Source organism: Heteronotia binoei, unplaced genomic scaffold (genome assembly GCF_032191835.1).
Source record: "Heteronotia binoei isolate CCM8104 ecotype False Entrance Well unplaced genomic scaffold, APGP_CSIRO_Hbin_v1 ptg000532l, whole genome shotgun sequence".
Lineage (NCBI taxonomy): Eukaryota > Metazoa > Chordata > Lepidosauria > Squamata > Gekkonidae > Heteronotia > Heteronotia binoei.
Genome location: NW_026800046.1, coordinates 333,309 through 355,379, shown reverse-complemented (window position 1 = coordinate 355,379; position 22,071 = coordinate 333,309). Strand labels below are relative to the sequence as shown.

The 22,071-nt window shown below is 41.8% G+C and overlaps 1 protein-coding gene across 2 annotated transcripts in view; it reads right to left on the bottom strand.

Annotated features, from left to right (window-relative positions):
• Positions 1 to 21,491, bottom strand: part of LOC132590675 (cytoplasmic FMR1-interacting protein 1) — a 67,633-nt gene extending 46,142 nt beyond the window's left edge. For both annotated transcript variants that reach the window (XM_060263645.1, XM_060263644.1), the window contains exons 1-8: positions 21,208 to 21,491; positions 12,479 to 12,602; positions 12,268 to 12,357; positions 11,022 to 11,099; positions 9,385 to 9,486; positions 6,076 to 6,257; positions 1,194 to 1,290; positions 322 to 450 (exon numbers count right to left, since the gene is read on the bottom strand). In XM_060263645.1, the coding sequence (XP_060119628.1) occupies positions 322 to 450; positions 1,194 to 1,290; positions 6,076 to 6,257; positions 9,385 to 9,486; positions 11,022 to 11,099; positions 12,268 to 12,357; positions 12,479 to 12,595 (795 nt within the window). In that variant the 5' untranslated portion in view covers positions 12,596 to 12,602; positions 21,208 to 21,491. The remainder of the gene's footprint in view (positions 1 to 321; positions 451 to 1,193; positions 1,291 to 6,075; positions 6,258 to 9,384; positions 9,487 to 11,021; positions 11,100 to 12,267; positions 12,358 to 12,478; positions 12,603 to 21,207) is intronic.
• Between the last annotated feature and the right edge of the window lie 580 nt (positions 21,492 to 22,071).

Below are 22,071 nucleotides of genomic sequence, written 5' to 3'. Positions count from 1 at the left end.
ATCTAACAGTCAAAGTAATTAATGGGTTCTGAGCAATTTGGTGCCACAAAGCATTCTACCTTTTACCGACTATGACAAAGAGACACAAAATTGCTCTAATTACATTGTGGCCTTTCTTCCCTTGATAAAAATGATTTTCATACATAAGAAGCTAACCCCATCCACCAACAAAAGGTAGGCTGTAAATCCTTCTAGAAGCATTCTAAATTGTCTGAGATGTTTGGCAAAGAAAGGCTAGCATTTCAGAAAAATATGCAATGTTTGCCAGCAGGGTTTTTCCCCCTTCATAATGTGGGAGTGTTTGCAAGGAACAAATCTTACTTTCAAGAGCATGTGCTTCTCACTAGGTGTTAGATACATTTTGTTTTCATAATAATCAATGCATAAATTCACAATGTCTGCAAGCAATTCTTCATATCCAGGAATCACCTCAAGTTGTTGCTGTAAAGACTGAAACAAAAATCAGTTAAACATTATATAACGTTTCCAGAAATATTAATGTATTTAATTCTCAACATAGCCCCATCTGCAGATACTTAAATCCACAAATCTGCGCCATGGAGAGGCAAGTGACATTTTCATACAAAGTTGGGGGACACCCCTAAGATTGCACTAAAATATGAACAGTTTTTTTTAAAAAATGGAGGAAGGGTTTAACCCCACCCCACACAGCAGAGAATAGTGCATTTGGGAGATAGAAATGGAGTTGAATCCGCCTGAGCAAGATAACCAGGGGCAGCAGTGACACTGCAGGCAAAAAATAGGATGAGAGCCATACTCAACCACTCCCTGCAGGGAGTGAGACAGGCAGAGAGTCAGAGTGAGTGGATACAGAGGCAGACAGAGTGTGGACAAGAGTGGGCAGTGTGAATCTCAGGTTCCTCGCTCCCCCTACCATTGCCAGGAAGGAAGAGCAGGAACCTCTACTTGAGCCAGGCCAGTGGAAGTGGTGACACTGCAGGCTGGCAGATGGCCAAGTGAACAAAGGGGGGGATGGGACTCTTTCCACAAGGTCTCACAGGTCCCTGGTTGTTAAGACATTGCACTGAGATGATTCTTAGCATACACAAAGAAATCTTTGTGTCTTTATTATTCTATTGCACATAAAATGCTAGGCACTGAACAAAACAGATAATGTCTCAATTCATAAAAAGTACAAGATGTAAATAGTCATTTAGTACATAAGAACATACTTGCGTGATCTTGTTGTGATTAGCAAGGAACATGGAGAGGTTTTGAGATTCTTGGATAGACTGAGGATCGGCCATTTTTCGCAAAAACTGGGCAGCTCTTTAAAGAAAAGAGTGAAATTAAGTTCTGTGAGAACAATCATCAGTATTTCCTACATCACTGTTACGATGAATCTTTCAAGAAGGTCTTCATACTGCAATATCATTTCTAAGTCAGCTCTATAAATTAAGGATAATTTATGTAGTTTAGGAATTATCATCATTACTATAGGAAAAGCTCATTCAGCTCCATTAAGTCTCACTTCCAAGACTGGCCCTAACAAATGTTATGGCAGGGATAGCCACATGTGGTTCTTTCACATAAACTGTGTGGCTTTTAAAGTCCCCACTGGCCTGTTGGCTGGCTTGGAGAATGTATTTAAAGTTAAAGTTGCTTTCTCTCCACCTCTCCCTCCCCCATCTATTTGTCTGCCTGCCTGCTTTCCTTCCTTCCAGTTCTCAAACATCTGATGTTCATGTCTTGCGGCTCTCAAATATCTGACGTTTATTCTATGTGGCTCTTATGTTAAGCAAGTTTGGCTACCATTGTGTTATGGCAACAAGATGGGAAGAAGTTTCCAGTAGCAAATTCCTACCATATAAAGTAAATGTTTAGAAATCACACAAAATGCAACTACAGGCAGGATGGGTGGGCATCAATGAACTACTTTTCCTGCACCCAAGACAAATATAAAGTAATTCCTTGACTATTTTTCTCAGAACAACCACCTCTCCTCTTCAAAACACATTACTAATTGTACAGATCCATAAACATTCTCTCCTCGATACCTACCCTTGTTGCCTCTTCCTCTTTATTATTTGTGGGGCAATACCTGTCCTGTTTATTTTATATATCCACACTGAAGTTTTTAAAACATTTAACAAAAGACTACACTGCACTGTAGGCAAGGATCTATCTCAGGGCCCTCAATGAGATGCATCCTGCTACTTTTTCTGGCTTCTGTCAAGAGTTTTTCAAAATTGGGCAAGGCCAGGTGGGTCTTTTGCCCAGCAGTTTTTCTGACTGGTCACTGGAAATGTGATTGGCAGGGCAGATTTTTAAAATAGTAGCTGCCACTACAGGAAAATAATCTTTGCTGCATGACTGAAGGGCTGCTGTGCATAAGCAAGGAAGTACTTTTATATCGTATGTTCATTTAAAAAGGCATCCTGTTAATCAGAGCTTCTACATGAAATGATGAAGCGTTACTATCAGAGTTATGCATAACCTAATTTCTGCGGTTGGTTACACTTCCTGCAGCAGCCATTTTGTAGTTGTGCCCACTGCCTTATATCAAAATTCCAAAGGTGCCCACAGGCTTAAAACAGCAGGGACCCCTTATCTCTTTCTTCCATTCTGTTATTACAGTGAAGTCACACAGGAAAAAGAGATATAAACAATATGGACTCAGTGAACTATGAAGTCAAACCTTGCAAACGAGTGCAGAGAAGCCTCCCAGACCTTGTGGCACCCCTGATGGGCCCAGATGCAAAAAAAAATCCTTATGTTTGACTAATTGTGATGCAGCATTTTCTTCAAAGCAGCTCTTTCTTCTGAAGCAGCTTTGCAAAAGCAACTCAGATGAGTATCAGTGTTATGCTGAATATAGTCTCGGTTTGGTTAGATTAGTGATTACTAACAGAGATCCTATGGAAATATGGAAACAACTAGCACCATCTTGTGGCCATAATGTCCTGTAATGCAGCTGTTTCATACATTAAGAAAACATACCTTGTTTCATAAGGGTTACACAGGAAGACTAGCAGCACAATTCAGAGGGGGGGGGGCGGAAAGTCTTTTGGGAGCAGACGAGCCGCTACGTGGGCTCACGAAGGGTTTGCACCAATGTACGCCCGGCGCCGCCACAGTGGAGAGGAGTTATGTGGGCAGGGGGCCACCCAAGCACCGCTCCGCCCGAGGGCTGCGCCCGAACGTGGGTGGAAGTGAGGCGGACCGTGGCGTTCAGGCAGAGGAAGGGGTGGAGTTGGGGACATAACCAGGCTTAGGTGGCTTCCTGAATAGTTTGGCCCATGACACGCCCCCCCCCCCAGAGACGCAACGTTATGCTGGCAAAAATAGCTACGTGTCCCATAGGCACCCGTTGAAACCAAAACCAAAGGTCGCCTCTGGCACTGTGGAAGCTCGCAAATCCCTTAGGGAGCGGTGTGATTGCCTCACCAATCCCCTCACGCCTCGGTCTGGCGAGCCCCCTCCCCGGTGCCCAATTGCCCCCCCTAGAACACTTCCGGTCTGCCTCTCACAACTCAGTTGTTAGGGACAGGTTCACGTGGTTGAAAGCTGTGCCAGTGAGCTCCCGGCCATACAGACTTAGAGTGAGGGACCGGAAGGAACGTTGGTGACAGGTTTTGCACTGCACGGTTGCTTTGACAGTATCTTTGACTTCCAAGCAGGAGAGAGAGATCTCTCCCCTGGGGCTATCTGCTCTTTACAGGTCTTTACAGGTTCTGGGCTCCCAGAGGCTCTGCATGCGAGGACTGTCGCCCATGGCTGGGTAAGTTCCATTGTCCCGCCACACCCGTCCTCCTTCTCTCCTCGCTCTCTACCACTCGGTGTGCAAGCATCTCCGGCACTTGAACCCGGCAGTGGGCTCCAGCAGGGGGCATTTACTGAGCCCACTCCCCTGTGCTGCTGCCTGCTCCCTTCCCTTGGTCCATCCTCTGCCGCATTCCCAACCCCTGGAAGGGTATGGGGGGGGGGGTATGGCAGCTGCCCTGATGTGGGGAGGTGGATCAGAAACTGTCCCTTTAAGAGAGCGCCCGACTGAAATACAGTCTGCTCTTCCAGCTGCCGCCCCTGCAGGTGCTCTTGATCTCTGTCCCATTTTGCAGGTGGGACTCCAAAACAGAGGCTTCTGCATGTGTTGCTCCACTGCCCCCCCCACCTCAGCTGCTTCTGCCTGCCACTTGGAATGGAGCCCCACCCACGGTGAGACTGTTGCACTCTGTTCCGAAAAATAAAGTCTGAGCGGTGCCCTCTGTTGTCTCTCCTGCTTGGCAACTGCTGCACATTCCTGGGGCAACCCCTCCCCCGCCTCTCTCAGTGGCCTCTCCGAGGGAATGCCTGGGAAGGTGGGCAAACTTGGTTTTTGGGGAGGGAGAATGAGCTATGAGCTGCCACGCTGCCCCTCACTTGACTGGACAGGGGAGGGGGCTGCTGCCCCTCAGCCTGCCCAAGCTGACGGCCTACCTGACCACACAGGGCTATTGTGCACTGGGGGGGGCGCTGAAGTGAATGCATGCCCAGCAGCTCGCACTCTGAGTTCTGCAGCCCCCAGGAGAGGTGTTCCTTGCACATAGCAGGAGGCAACAGCAGGGCAACACGGGGGGGGGGGGGGGCTGCAAGGGGTGTCTTTCGGACTTGATCTGGCTGCTCCCAGACACACATTCCAGCTGCTGTCTAGGACAGTGAACTTCTGCACTTGGCACTTCCTGCTTGTCCGCGCATGCCTCTGCCCGCCTGCCTGCCATTGGCAGTCTCTGACAATGGGAGGGAGTGGGGGGATTGACGGCCTCTCAGGCGCGGGCTTTCCGCCCCCTTGCCCAGTCACGTGCAACGGGCTGGCCAATCCCATGGTCCCGCACGAGCCTGCGCCTCCCCCATGCCCGCCTCAGCAGCGGGCCAATGGCGTGCGCCTGGGCAGAATCACCACGGCGACGGGTTCTCTCTCGTTCATCTGGCTACTATTTCCTATCCAAGCGTGGCGTAACGTCTCCCCACTGGAAGCCAACGAGCGGCGCCATAGATCCACCCACACCCGAGCGGCCGGCTGCCACGTATGTCTGGATTGGGCTGTTACAAAGCAATAATAAGTAGGGCTGCTCAAGAATCATACCCAAGTCCACTCAAAGAGGCTTACTCCCAGGAAAGTGTTTCTTAGTACTGTTAATGTGGACCTCTCTGTAGAGGGTGTGGAAAACAAACAACTTTTTAATGCTTTTAAATACATAAATACACTAAAAGCCAGTTTGGAGGAGGGCCACGGCTCAGTGGAAGAATGTACATGGTCTCAAGTTCAATCCAATGAAAAAAAAAAACCAGGCAGTAGCTGATGTGAAAGTCCTCTACCAAAGACCCTAGAGAGAGCTGAAACCAGTCAGAGCAAACAAATCTTATCTTTACAAACCTATGATGTGACTCAGTATAGAGCCCCATGCATTAACTTTATACTTTCCAACAGGGCTTTTTTTTTTTTTTTTTGAGCAGGAACGCACAGGAATGCAGTTCCGGCTGGAGTGGTGTCAAGGGGGTGTGGCCTAATATGCAAATGAGTTCCTGCTGGGATTTTTTCCTGCAAAAAGTCCTGCCTGAAACAATGGTGATATCAGGGGTGTGGCATAATATGCAAATGAGTTCCTGCTGGGCTTTTTCTACCAAAAAAGCCCTGCTTTCCAACATTAAGCCTATGTGCAAAACAGTTTTATGGATGCATGTAAGTGCTAATGAGTTCAAACAGCAATTGCGTGATTCAGGACACCCACATCATAGAGGTATGTGCCAGGGAGCTGGAATGTGATCATTTACCTACCATAAGGCTGAGAGATGTTTGTCTTCACATGAAGTTTGAAATACCAATTCAGTACATATGACACTCCTAAACTGCAGGTGATTACACCAATCCACTGAACCTAACCTGTTATGAACTAGTTAGGAATTAATAGGGTTGATGAAAGTATCAAAAATCCCAAATATGAATATGACAAAAAACCCTGCATTAATTTGTATGCTTTTCTTTTGGTACCTCCTTTTTGGTTCCTTACCAATACACCACCATAAAATCAGTTATGAGACCACATGATGTTTCAATATATAACTCTTTCCCCTCACCGTTTATAGGCTGAGTGGTCATTCTTCACACTGCACTTCATGTTTTTCAGCTCATCTAAAACAGCAAACATGTTGATAAATTTTCCAAGAGTGATGAGATAGGCCTCAGATACAAAATCCTTCCTCCTCTCTGCATGGCACAATCGCTTCACTTCACCACAGAATCTTTCAATTGCATTTCTCTGTTTAAAAAAGTAAAGAAATTCATGCTTCAGGGGAAAAAAGCATGGAGTGTAATTCACACTGCATATTTACTAGCCATGTTTAACACACACATATCCTCAATTAAAATATCTATAATAGGAGACTTCTGCGAGCTAGGGTAAATGATTGTGCAAACTCAGAAGAACCCTCAGATTTGAATAAAAGGCTTTTTATTTAAAAAGGGCAGGGAGAAAATATAGCAAAGCAAAAAGCAAAGTTTATTTAAAACAGTCAAAAGATCAGCATACAAAATAATATAAGATAATACAGTATAAGAACATGGCAATAGACAGTTACAGCCATAATTCCTAAAATTCCAGACCGAACTAATCCTTCACTAATAACTCAACTTACAGTACAATCTACGCTTTTTAATTACCAGATAACAATACCTAGCAACCTTGCGTGAGACGGATTCATAATTTGCAGCCAATAAAAACTTCATCACTTGTTCCTCAGCATATTTACAATAATTTGCCAATGGTTTAAAATGTGAGAGAAGCGGTATCAGCAGCTGCTGTCTCTCTTCATCATACATAGGACAATGAGGAAATATATGGGCAGCTAACTCCACCTGATTCAACGCACAAAAACAAATCCTCTGATGCATGGGAGTCCAGGTATATCTACCAAAAAAGGACTGCTGATGCGAGCGGATCAAAACGGGTAGTCTGATTTAATTTAGCCCATAATCTTTCCCTCACAACCAAATCAAAGGCTGCTTTCAGATCCATAAATGCAGCATATAAAACTCCCTTATGGTTATGCGTGTATTTTTGAACTAAATAATCTAGAACAAGACAATGATCTAGCGTGGAACGGCCTTTTATAAAAAACCCCTGTTCAGGTTTAAGGATCTTTTCCTGCTTTAGCCATCTACATAATTTCATACATAAATGTTTGGTGTACAGTTTACATATGATATTTATCAAACTAATAGGTCTATAATTACTGGGATCGGATCTGTTATTTTTCTTAAATATCGGAATTATTATGGCCAGCCCCCATCCCTCTGGAATTTGTCCTGTTTGATCAATATATGTAAAGAGGTTAGCCAAAATTGGGGTCCACCAGTCTAAATTAGCTTTTAGAAGCTCTGCTGTAATATAATCACTACCTGGGGCTTTTCCGCTTTTAAGATTTTTAATATAAAATTCCACCTCCTCGGATGAAACTGGAACCCAAGTTGTAGTAGTATTCAGATCCCACAATGGGAAAGGTTCCAAGTTATCTCCTTTATATAGATAGTTCTTCAAAATGATTTTCCCATATTCTTGCGGGGATTATATACTACTTTCTCAGCACCTGCAACTATTTTCCAGAATTGCCTATGATCCTTGTTCTTAGCTGCCTCTATTAATATCTTCCACTTAAGCTGTGTGGCAGTGTTCTTCTTACTTCTCAAAAGATTTTTATAGGCCCTTTTATTAGCTTGTACTTTTAACTTATTTCCAATCACGGGTGCTCTATGAAATTCTTTAAGGCTCCTAATAAGTCTCTGTTTTGCTTGCATGCACTCCTTGTCAAACCAGCTTTTATTATGGGAGCGCACAGACTGGGAGTTACTAATCTCCTGTGACAGGAATGAGGATAAATGGGCCGTTAGTTGAGCATAGTTATCAAGAATAGAGTCCTCATGGTTAGAGCCCTCCTCCACCATCAGTGAAGATAAATTTCTATGAATAACTCTCCCTATATCAGACTTTGTCCATAATAGAAATTTATCATTCAGCTTGGAACACCAGTTGATTTTCCGCCTACCTGGTATATTTTCTGTTTCTAGAAAGGTACCGTGGGCATTATGCAGGGGGACTGCCCCTACATCCCAACTTAAATTGAGAGGCAGATGGTCACTCTCAGCTCTCTCTTTAATATGAAGGCACTTTAACCTTGCAAGCATATCATTGATGGTTATCAGGTAGTCAATAGTAGAATGTCTGCTACCAGACCAGAAGGTGTATTGCCCAGGATGATCTCCCTGAATTACTCCATCTAGGACCTTAAGATTCAGTTTGTGAATCAGCTGGACTAAACATAACTCTGCATAATTCACAACTGAGTCCAGTGAACATCGATCATTTAAGCCATTCGTATCTTCCCCTCCCGTTGGATCTATCCCAAACTTGTCAAATAGGATCTCATCATTTGCCCCCAACCTTGCATTCAAATCCCCTCCCATAATTAACTTTGCGTTAGGATATTTTTGTAAACAATGAACAATATTGGCTTCCATCAAATTCGATGTTTTCCTTATTTGGCCCCTTAACCGTTGTGGAAGTAGATAACAATTTAGACACATCATAGAATGCTTTGGGCAACTCAAGTGTACCGCAATGGCCCCATCATTTGGTAAATAAATTCTTTTAGCCTGTATATTTAATGCAGTAGAAATAAAGGTAGCCAGACCACCTGAAGGTCTCCCCCCCTTATTACTCGGTGTTGCTGGGATGTGGAAAGCAAAATAACCAGATATATCAAAATCTTCCAACATCCAAATTTTCTGCAAAAAAAAATCAAATTGTCGCAAATAATCCATAAACCCCTTATCATAAACTTTGGCAGTCCAACCCGCTATATTCCAACACAAGAGTTTAGCTAGTTGCCCCAATTCCCTCCCCCTTGAGGATCGATCTTCTAGTCACTCAAAGGAAATAAGATTCAAATGTCCAGCTTCATCAAAGATGCAGCCATTCTTCAAAACATTTGATAACTTGTTTCCAGGTGAAAAACCCTTTTCTCCCATTGCCAACTTTACTGTTGGGTGGGTGGGCAGTTTGTACCAGAATTTTATCGCTAACAGAAATTGTCTGTAAATGGTTGGGAATTTGTTTAAAGTCTTTTATTTCCTTTGAATGGCTTTTCAGGGGAACCTCTGTTTTCATTGGGGATGCTTCCACTTCCAGTAGTTTTTTTCCTCAGGGCATCCAGTCTATTAGTAATAGCCCACTCATTGTATTGATCTCATACAAGACTGAGAGCAAAACTGCCTATTAAACACACACACAAACACAGAGCCTATGGGTCAGGCATGAAAAATGCTAAATCAGGGGCAGTTGTGGGAGGTAATGGGGAGAAAGAACTGAATAGCATCCAACATCCATTTACCTGAAAATACATAAAATTCATCAGCTTGGTGACCTCTGGTTCTAGAACTTCAACAGTTTTTTCATAAATTTCCACTCTGTTTGGCTGCTCATTGCATTTCACCTAAAAAAGAAAGGGAAAAGGTTTGACAAACTATGCAGGAATATTGCACGCACCTTTCTTCACCAGCTGTAAGACTCACACAAAAATATTACCAATTTCAAAACATTTTACACATTTTAGAAATTTAACTTTGCCACAAAAGTTTTTCAGAAACTTTTTCAGAAACAGCTTCCAGGATTATCAGACTATATAAAATATTTTATCCTAATGATGGTCCTAATGCTTCTGCATTATCTACAGCAATACATTCTGGGAACAACAAAACTGAGCCCAATAAAATTTGCTGGAAACAAGTCAGGAGGACATTGATTATATGACTGTACTTGCTGTCTGACCTACCATCATATCTGAGGAAAGCCCCCATCTTTCTTCAAATGCTAAGGATTGCACTTTAAGGCTATTTCAGAACAACTAGACAAGGATTACAGATCTCATCTAGTGCAATATTTTGCAAGTTAGTCTTTGCAATGTATCGAAGTATGCAAACAGGCCTTTTAAAATCTTTTGATTTGCTAAGCTTTCCATGAGATGGGTATGCAGAGTTACTTTGGTGTTCTTGCTACTGCTTGACAGCAAAGGCTGTCCTCAAGGGTTACACACTTCCTGTTTTCACTTTTTTGTGGCTGACAGGAAGCAAAGGTGAGAAGACAAGCAACAGGGCATGGGTAAAAAGTGAATGATTCTAGAAGCCTGCTGTTACCATCAAAAAAGAAATCAGATCCAAACTCAAATCAGGGGACCCTACAGCAAACAGCTTAAAAGACAGATTTGTGATGGGGGAGGTTGAAGGAACTCCTCACTGAGAAAGGAGGGATGCAGTTTCAGTTTGGTGCTGCTTCATTACCTGAAGGGATCCTTCCCATCCACTAGCCTCCTACAGGTGACAATTCCCACATGCTGTTCTAACAATATTTTCCATTAAGTTCAACATACATGTCATAGATTACGTCCCAGTTTCAGCATTTTAAACACAGTGGATATTGCAATTATTTCCTGACAATAAAGGCATTACACCATAGGTCATTGTTGTCATCTTTGTAGCACACTGAATTAGGCTCATTAATAATAATAAAGACACTAAGGGTGATAACAGACAGGCATTTAAAGCCACACCTGGGGACGGGTGGCAGGCGGACCAAAAAAGTGCATCTACATGCGCACATCTGCCTTTGAAAGTGTTGCTTTTTTGCTGGGGCGCCTCTGAGGTGCCTCCCCGGCCGTCTGGAAGGCCATAAAATGACTGAAGAGCTGCAGACAGGGCGCGTGAGCACTCCAGACGCTGCCTGGGCACCCACAGCCCACCCCTTTTCCAAGCGCCATTGGGAAGCTCCCGGGCGCTCTATTTCCAGCCGGCTCTTTTTGGGGCAGCTTCATTCCGTCTGTTGTTGAACTAAGATTCCCTTTGGGGAGGAGGTTAGAGTTCCTTCTGAAAGTGCTCCAAGGTATCTAATAGCTGTCGAACCACCAAAGCATAAGAGGCCACCTATGGAACAGTAAGAAAACAGTAATTCTTAACACTGATTTTGCTGCTATACCTGAGGAATGGCTCTTGAACAGCTCCTCCATGTGTAGAGCATAATGGCATACTCTTGACCTTCTTCCAACATTTCATTCTAAAACATACAAAAAACCCTGGTGTTTACACAAAAGGGTAGAGTAACTGATCAAAACAAAGATACTAATCATGTAGCATGCTGAACAAAGTTTGAGTCCAAGGGCACCATTAAGACCAATGAAGTTTTATTCAAGGTATAAGCTCTTGTGTGCAAGCATACTTCTTCAGATAGTTTAATGGTTGAGGAAATTCTGTTTTGCTATCTGAAGAAGTGTGCTTGCACACAAAAGCTTATACCCTGAATAAAACCTTGTTGGTCTTAAATGGTGCCACTGGAATCAAACTTTGTTCTACTGCTTCAGACCAACACAGTTGCCGCACCTGGATCTATGTAGCATGCTGTATTTCAGAGAAAATGCAACTGAAAGCTTTGTCAGAACAGTGACTGAAATAATTTTTAATAATATCCCAAAGCTAAACATATTCACTAGGAAGCTAGTCTAACTTTTATTCGCAAGCACACATCTTTGTTTTTAAAGATAATTGTGACTGGTTCAAGAATTGCTAAAACAAAGACCTCAGACGTATTAAATAATCCTGGGATATCAAATCGGTATTAGAACTAAGAGATGCAAAGAATCACATTATCATCGTACTCCTGGGCTTAAGAAGCAGCAAACAGTAGCTCTTTATGTTCCTCTTCCCGACAGGAAACAAAGTATAAGCAGTGAATTTTTTAAAATTTAGTGTAGGCACAACAGAATAAGAATGTCCATGAAATACAATAATTGAATAAGAACAGTTGCATCACTTTGGAACACTATTTTTCAAATGCTGAATTTGCTTTAGCACAGACACAACACACAAATTATTCTACATACTAGATTGTGAAACCCAGATTTTTAGTTTATTATCAACTCCTATAGACTGATGTTTAAGTCCTCATCTAAAAAAATACAGTGCAACAATAAGCAGCAGCCATAATATTGTTTTAAAATTATAAAATTGAAATGAAATAGTTGATTTCAGAGCTACTTATATGAAACATGTAAAATCTTACAAAAAAAGTGACCCTGGATATATCCATAAGCATGCACAGCAAAATGATTAATTCTTAACGTCATGTTTATAGAAAAGAATAGGCTTGAAATAAAAACACTAACATGGTTTTCTTATTCCCTTTTACTACAGTAAGTATTGTTAGACTGCTGTTGTTTAATATTTACCATGCTGGAATGAACAGTTGCTTGTTCAATATATCTTGCAATGCCTGTGACAAATGCATTCCTGTCTTCAAAATTGGTGTTGAAATTGGGCTGAAAGACAAGAAAATGTACCAAAATGATGAATAGTATTGAAGAAAAATTATGCAAATGGTAGTAATTCAGGGCATTTTAAAGCAACAACAGCAACAAAAACTTTTTATGCATTGCATACCTGATAAAGCAAGGATGATGGCGGGGGTTCAATACATGGTTGTTGGTCTGGTAGTGGTAATTCTTCCAAAAGATCCACATTGGACAAAGCATCTTCCAAGGTAACTTGAGCAGTCATTTTGATTCTGTAAAAAGTAACATTTTTAAACTGGTAATGTTCATGACAAGTTAACTAACTATGGCATGTTCCACAGTAGAACTCAGAAGCCAAGCAGGATTGGCTCTGGTTAATATTTGAACTGGAGACACCCCCCCCACCCAAGGAAGTGAAGGGTTGCTATGCAGAGGCAGGCAATGGCAAACTCCATCATGGATCTCTGTAAGTCACCTGTGACTTGATGGGATTTTTTAAAAATTGTGTTATATTTGACACAAACATGAACCCAATGTTTTTATCCAATTATATGGTTTTGCAAATCTCACCAAGATAGATTAATGTGGTGTTGAAATATGTGATTTCGCACATTTACATTTTCAAAAATGTAGCCCATATTATCATTCAGAAACATTCAGCATACAAAACAATTGGTGCCTATTATATAAAAAATGATTGTGAGAACCTCATCTTGCACAACCTGCATTGTCTAGGGGAAAATGTTACCATAGTCCCAGTGTCTAACTTCTTGAGGTTGAAAGGCCTTTCGCAAGGACATAAATATGAGATGTGGTAGGATTGTTGTAGCTCTCCACACCAAGGTAAAAACATTCCCCTCCCCCACCATGTCTTATTGCTGAGTCTTGGAACAGCAGAGGGGTTCACAGACTGAACACTGACTAAACATAAAATCCTGCACAATTCCAACGTCTCCTTGCACAGGTGGTCATATCCCCAGGACTGCATTCTACAGCCTCCACTTTTCACCACTCTTATTCTACAGTATGAAGTTTTCTTGATTATACTCTTCAGATCTTGACATTTTGAGCATGAGGGACAATTCCACTGTACATCTTGCAGCCAGCTTATAACAGCATAAATGCACTAATTCAGAAACAGTGACTCAGCTCAAAATGGTTTGTCTGAGCATGTGCCTGCATAATTAAAAAAAAAACCCCAAAAACAAAAGGAACCTGCTCAGAAAAATAACACCTGTTACCAGTGTCAACCACCAAGGTCACATATACAAACCAGGAATTTGTGCACACGAATTTAGAAATCAAAATTAATATAGCACACCTATTTGCTCTCTTTCATTGACAAGATAAGACTAAATATGGTCAACTCGCAACATATTATTCTGGCTAGGTCCTTATCACAAACCTTTAATGAATTTAATACAGATCCAAGCAGGAGATGTAATTAAACAGCTGGACAAGTAAACTAACGCTTTTAGTTTAATTTTCCAGTGTGGGCACTTTCTGGTTTTTAGTATGTTTGTAACATGCTGTTGCAGTTGAATACCGGAATAAAGTTTGACAGGCATGTTCAAAATACTGCTCTGCTTTTTCATTGCACCCATGAGACTGTAAAGTATGTTGTAATGTAGTATTTGCCATGCAGACTATCTGGGTGGAAGTTTGTATAATGCTTAAAACACACTTCTATGTTTCAAGCCTGAAATCAGCTAAAGCACCAACCATCACCACTAGGAAACATGAAGACCATGCTACATCTCTAGATGACTGAAATGTCACAATGAAACTTGATCTGTTACATATTAGTTTGCTTACTTTTTATATTCTATTGTTCTCCCTTACGGGGACTCAAGGCAGGTTATAACATTATTCTCCCCTACTCCTTTTGGAGGGGTCGTCGTTCAGTGGTAGAGAATCTTATTGGCATATAGAAAGTCCCAGATTCAGTCTCCAGCATCTCTAATAAAGGACCAGGTAGCAGGTGAGGTGAAAGACCTCAAATTGAAATCCTGGAGAGCCACTGCCAGTCTGAATAGACAATACTGACTTTGAAGGACCAATGGTCCGATTCAATATATGGCAGGTTAATTTGCTCCTCCGCTTTATCCTCACAACCACCACCCTGGAGGTAGGTTAGGCTAAGTGACTGCAATGGGCCCAGAATCACTTGGCAAGCTTCCATGGCAGAATAGAGATTCAAACTGGTTCCAGGTCTCAGTTCTATCACTACACCACACCAGCTTTCAACTAAAGTTTGATTAAATTATTTGAAGGTTCAACACTTGCTCAGGCCCTGAAGCTATTAGGCTCATTTGAACTATAGCCCTGCACATAACAACCCATGCAGTATCTGAGTGTCTCCTGATCTCAGAAGAAGCATTTCAGATAACAAGGGGATTGCAGAATACGGAAAAGCTGGAAAGATCCATTCTGCAAACAGAAGCCTGATACGCTAGCTTTTACTTTAATACTACCATAATTTTCACTTCAATGGGAACCAATCTATTTAAATTCAGATAGCATCAATTGGCTTGTTGGGCACCAAATCCAAACAAAGCTCTCAGATAGACAAAGCTTTCAGATTCAACACAAGACATGGCTGTAACTATGAATTTCATTCTTAGTTCCCTTTTTACAAAGTAAAAAAAAAACTATACTTTTTTCAGCACTAAAGATCAGCATATTTCTTATATTTCCTTTTTTTAAGCACTAAGTATACAAGAAACATTGACGGGAAGAGAAGCAAGAAAAAGAACCCATCTGCACAATTATAGTAATTTGGGGGTTTTTTAAAGCAGATTACCACTCACCCACATCTATTCTACATTGCAGGTTTATTCAGTATTGTTAACCAGAATGCAAGAGGGCTTCTCTTAAAACTACAAATTATACTGTGATTTTTTTTTTTTACCGTGAAGAGCCAGTGCTGTGTGGTGGTTAGAGTAGAGGTATCAAATTCATTTTTTTAAAGGCCAGATCAGATGTAAATGTTACTTTGTCAGGCCGGGCTGAGTCATGTCTGACATAAAATGCCAGGTACTGACAATATAAACTTTATAAATGGCACAGGCAAACCCAATTAACAGTATTATTTTTTAATTCAAAATACAAAGGCAATTGATTCCCAGGAGTAAAAGCAATTGATTTACTAGAGGATCCACAAAAGCCCCAATAAATGTATTTGATAAAAGACTCGTTTTTTCCAAGGGATACCATACCTGTCCCCTAGTAATTTATTTTAATTTCTTGACAGCTTTGACCACACACACCTCACTGTGTACACTCATGTGTCTGCTCCCCCCTCCAAGCAGCCTCCTGCCTTCACTCTTTGCACCTGTTGCTCATGGGCCACATAAGAGCCTTGGACAAGCCAGTTTTGCCTCCTGGGCCATAAGTTTGAACCCCCCCCGGGTTAAAGGGCTGGACTAGAATCAGAGACCCAGGTTCAAATCTCCCTTATGCCATGGAACCTCGGTATGTGATTTTGAGTCAGTCACACCCCTCAGCCTAACCTCACAGGGTTGTTGTGAGGATAAAATGGAGAAGAGAATGATGTAAGCTGATTTGGGTCTCCAATGGGAAGAAAGGCAGGGTATATAAATAAATAAATCATACCTACAGCTGTCAGTTTTAAGTTTTACACTGAAGCCAAAGCAGATGGAACATAACATTCTGCCCTCAACAAAAATTTACTACTACTCATTTAATTAAAGACAAACTCTTACTGGCTAAACTGGAACACATAATACCACAAAGCAGGTTTCATTTGTACCATGTAGCAGTAGTAATCATGCTTCTCAGAGCTAAACAGCTGGCAATTAAAGGAGATATCCCAGGTTTCCTTTATTTCTAATTGTAATGAACAATAGTTCTAAAAAATAAGTATACAATTATCTATGCACTACTATCAAAATTCAAGGATGTGTTTTTCTCAGGATCTTAGGCCTAAAATACATGTTAAAATGTGTGAATCCACCACAGGGATATGTAGACATACTGCGGCTGTGAGTTCCCAGCAGAAACTTCATTTAAAAGTGCTGTGGGGGTCCTAATTCAGATCAGGACAGTAGTAGGGAAGAGGGCCTCCTTCCTTTCCCCATGCACTGTTTCCCAGAAATGAAATGGCACCATCAGATTCTTGTTTTGAGGAAACAGTGGAGAGAGGCAGGAGTCTCTTATCCCCACATGAGACAGTCCTGGTCTGAATTAGGCCATTATGGTGCTTTTAAACAAAGTTCTCATCAGGAACTTGCAGCTGCTATATGGCTACAAGAACCCATGATAGACTTGCGTATGTTGTATTATATAGTTTGACCCTTATTCCTGAACACTCAGAATGTCCAAAGTCTTACATTGGAAAGTTTTCCACAGCAGATCCCAAGTTATAGTCTTGGGCTAGGAAAACTCAGTCTTTCCAGAAATATTATAGTCTCCCTTATTCAATCCCTCTCTTCAGTGCTGAATTCTCAACTGTATTACTTTTATATGGTGGAAGGAAATTTTACCTAAAGACAGCCTTATCTTCACAGCTATAAACACAGAAAGCAGTGGATCACCTCTGCCATGACTTAACATTTAACATCAAAAATGTGGGAAGCAGCATACAGCTTTACGTACCCAGTTCACTGTTCTTCCCACCTTTGATGGAATTCAGCTAGTTTGATTAAGAGCCATGAAATTATATTGGATCCAGCATTACTGCTGGAAAAGCAAGTTAATGCAGCAGCAAAAAAAATGCTTTCTTTCAGCATCAAACATGGAAGGACCCCTACCTTGGCTCAGCCAAACTAGCCACCTGCATCCATGCCATGGTAGCACAGAGACTAGACCACTGTGATGCTCTCTACATGCGTCTACCCTTGAAGTGAAGACAGAGCCTCCAGTTGGTACAAAATGCCGCAGCTTGATTATTAACAGGAGCTAGATGCAAATTACTCCCATTCTGCAGTTACTCCACTGGCTGTCCATCTGCTACCAGTTACTATCATATACATGGCCTTGGACTCTCACCTGTAGAGGACTGCATCTCCTCCCATGTTTCATTTGTCTGTTCAGTACTTTCTGCAGGTACCACACTGAAAACAGGATACATCTACTTTTTCTGTTGTGGCCCTTGCCTTGTGGAATAACCTGAGGAGTCTCCCATGCTCCTGTCATTATTCAAAATGAGGAGAGCTCCTCTATACAGTATTAGGATTATACTATAACAGATTAAGTTCAGGAACACACTTTATAAAGGGAAAGGGACTGTATAGTATACCTGTGTGGATAGGATGAATTATCAGTTGAACCTGTTGAACTTCGCTACTTTTTATTAACATAATACCACTTTACTTCATTATAATCAACACTCTGCCTGATGGGTATTATGCTATGCTCATTCAGATTTCAGTAACCCTAATCCTATGTTCATTAGATGTCTCCTCATATTGACTATATGAACCTACTCTGTGCTTAGACTTGTGTTCATATGGAATGTTATTGACTTCCTGTGTAATCTACTTTTAGTGGCAGTGAGAAAGACAGACTATAAATACTGTAAATAATTAAAATAAGATGTCAACCTGAATTTCCACAACTTCATTCCAAATTATTTTATTCTTCTACCATTTGTCTAATTTGTTTAATTCTGTCTACCATTTTTGTTTACCATTTTTTAATTCTGTATTAACCATATTAAGTAAGGACACTTTTTCCTATGGGGAAATGGGGGGGAGGGGGAATTCATTCAAATACCAGGAAATATTTTCCTGTACTCAGTTAAGAACAATAAAAAAAACTGGGGGCGAGGGTTTCCTTCTGGCCACGGAACATTAAGAGCTTAACAATTTATTTTCAGTTATGTACGGAGTACAGTGTACTCTGCAGGTTTCTCTCCTCACAAATTAAAACAATTATGAGTACAGTTAACACAATCGAACCTCCACTACTCCAGTGAAGTGAACAAGGGCCCTGTGTATGTCAAGGATGAAGCCTGTAAGCAGAAAAAGAACTAATGCTGCTCTTGCAATTCTGCACCCAAGATCACAGCATCTATACAGAGAGCTAAACTGCATGTGCAATGTATGCATATCCATGTAGGAGGATCTTTGGATGTGGCCTAATTTTTCTCAAACAACCTTTAAAGACCACTTACACAGTTACATACAAATTGCTCCACAAGCTAACAACTCATCTTCAGGCCTTCCCCTCTTTTGCTTTCTGATCTAAGAACAGAAGAAATGAACATGCACTGGAAAAAGAGATAAGTCTGAGGGTGCCCTATGAAGGTGGAAAGGGAAGGGGAAAGGTACACTATGTACTGCAAAAGCAGCATAAAAGGTTCCATCAACTCACTTCTCTTGATGAGTTTTTCCTCACATCACTAGCTGGACTGAAGACTACTGTAGCAGAACAAACACCAGAGAGCCACTTGTGAGCAGTTCTAATAGTATGTAACACAGAGATAATGTGTTAAATAAACCTCATGCCTGTATTAATTTAAGTAGTAAAAGTAACCAACACAACACATCTGTAAACACACTGCCTAGAAGCAGGCTACATCACTGACAATGCACTGTTTCATAAAAATTATTAATGGCATAATAAAAGTCAGTAATATTGGGCAGATTCGCAGTATCATCCTAAGCAGAGTTATACCCTTATACTTCCTTACTCAGATTTCAACAGGTCATATTCAAATTTTTTCCTAGAAAATTCCAATCTGAAATGGCACAATCGTTACCAAGGCTGATGACAGCACTGAATACTGTATCTCACAGTGACCTGTTGGTTGTACCCCTATATGTTAAAATACAAATGGCAAACACATGCAGAAGACTATTCCCAGCAATCATTATTAGGAAGCTGCCTGTCTCTACACATTCACTACAAGAAGCTAGTAAGAAAGTGAGCTATAAATGAAGTAGTAAATATAAGAAAGGTGGAATATAAATAAAGTAACAAATAATAATGGCAAGAAAACCTCAAGGACCAGAAAATAAGCATTTCTGTTGCAGTGAAAGACCATCTTTTCACTATTTTAGTGTAATATTCTGCATTATTTTGGGTACCTAAATATTTATTTACCTATTACAATTATCTCTTGCCTTTTCCATTGAACTTAAGCTCATGAACTTGTCTTTCATTCCAGCACCAAACAGGTATAGAGCTCCTTAGCTTCAGCAAGGTTAACAGATCTTCAGATCTGGGCTATTTAATGTTTTTTTAATCTGTTACACATAACCATGACCACTACTTGTAGCAGAAAAACTAACCATTCCACACATCCAAGACAGTGCAGTTATCATAATGCTCATATACCACTCAAACAAAAAGCTGGTGAACATTTAAAACAAAATATTCTACAGTTACAGCATGAAGTACCTCATATTCATTTCTATACCAGTTTTTTAAATTAAAACTGAACATATTTTAGAGTACATGTAACATTTCATTGTAAAGAGGCATTAAGAAAAAACACCATTACAATTAGTCATAAAAATCACTATCAGCCATTTAAAAATTACTGTCTCAATTACATCTATTGCAGGAAGCAAGTCTCCAGAGAAGCTGCATAGACATCCCCATAAACAATGCCATGTCAAGGCGAACACTATTCTGACTTATGTACCCTGCCCCTGTCCTCCTGACTGCTGGTATTCCAAGGATCTCTGTGCCATCCAAGTACTTGTCAGAGTCAACCCTGCTTAGCTTCCAAGATCGAGCTTGCCTGGGCTATCCAGGTCAGGGCTTTATGTACACTATCTTGAAACCTGACCTGCAATCAACACTGTTACTTTTTTATCCTGCCCTAGGGAGCTCAGACTGGCATACATATTTCTTCCCTTCTCCTCCTCACCACAACTCTGTGAAGCAGGTGAAGCAGAAAGAGAGGGAAAGTAAATGATTCAGAGTCACCCACTGAGCTTCATGACTGAATGCGATCTGAACTCCAGCCTTCATCAGACAAGCTAATCAGTGCACATTATATTAGCTCCACATGTGATCAGTCACATCTAACTGGCAACCTAAACTGCAGAGAACTCAAGAATTCCAGTATCTCATGCTGGATCTCACAATCCTGATAATTTAAAAATCACAGGATTTGAGCCTATGTAAAACATCTACACATTATAATATTGTGTAAAAACTTCACAGTGCTGAGTTTTTAAGAAACTGTCAAAGAAAGGCACACTTTTCTGTCCAGATCATTTTCAATCAATCATTTCCACTAACTTTCACATTGATTAAAGACTGGTGAACGCCATCAACATACAAATGTAAAATATCTAAATGCACATTAGCTATCCCTTAAATTCATCATCCTGTTGGACGTTCTTTAATACATCTTATTTACGTGAACGGGGATTCTAATCCGTATTTCTTTGTTACTGAGGCAGTTCTGCAAATAACCCTTGCGTGGTCACCTCTGGTAAGTAAAAATTGCGTTCCACTAACCAAAAATGCTTGCAAATTGGGAGACGACCATTTTATTCCATTCGGGCTATTTGCTTACAAAAACCACGACTTCAAGACTCCACAACTGAATAAAGGTTTGAACCAATCGCTTTTTCTTGGAGCCAACATTTCGTATTCCTTCAGCGTCTCTCGTGAATGGATTAGGGCAGGGCAAGGCAGGGCGGAACAGAAGAAACGAGTTTTTCCTTTCAGGAGCCCGAGTTTCAAAGACCAGCCCCATAGGAACACGTCCTTCCTCCTAGGCCAGACAGTGGGAGGGAAGGTTGCAGAGGGTTTTTGTATACCGCCCTAAGCCTTCCCCCGGGCGCCGGGGACCCTAGGCAAGAAAGGAATACTAGCTTGGCAAAGAATGGAGCCTTCTTCAAGGGCGGTTAAGGGGAAGAGTCGGAAGGCGCAAACAAGGAAAGTTTCTCTCACCCAGTCTCGGAGCGAGGAGGCCCGCCGCTCCCCCTTTGCAGCCACCCTCGAGAGCAGCGAGTCCCGGGAGTTCAGCTCCCTCGGGCTCCACACCTGGCGCAAGAGCCAAAGGCTGCTACTTTAGCGAGTGGTTTTCGCCCGGGCCGCTTTCCTTTGCCAGGGCCGCACGAACCTTGGAGTTTCCTGCCTGAGTCACTCAAACAGGGAAACGGTGCCAGAAAACACCCTTCCTCCCGCGCCAGCTCCTCCCTCGTCCTGTCCCAAACCCTCGTCCATGCCTCTCGCAAGCAGCCGGGCAGGCACCTCCGGCTCCTCCTTCCAGGCCAGGGACCCGCCTCCCATCTTCACACAGCCAGCCCTAACGCGAGGGGGAGGGGGATTTGTTGTAGGAGGGAGACGAAGGCGAGCGAAGGGAATATCTTGAACAGAAACTTCGGGCCAATACAAGGATCAGAATTGTTAGTGTGTCTATTTCATTTTCTGGGTGAGCTAAGGGCTAGATATACCCAGCCTCCAAGTGGGCCCTGCCCCCCCCCATTTTTTTCTCGTGTGGCAGAGCTACACACAGGAAGTATATAATAATATGTAACCAAGTTGGTACAACGGGTATGCAGACCGATTGGGCAATCCTCCAAAATACTAATGTCTAGATTTTCAATCCACTCAGTTACACCTGGGGAGAATTCAAAGAGCTCCGTCACATTTCCCTGGAAAGCATCATGCTCATATTCCTGTGACATGGAAAATAGTTTGGTGGGCTGCACCACAATCGCATTTGGGTCCTGGTATTTTGCCCCATTCAACAACAGGTTTGCACAGCTGCTCAAGTCCGTTTATAGTATGTTAGCTGTCTTCCATACTTTA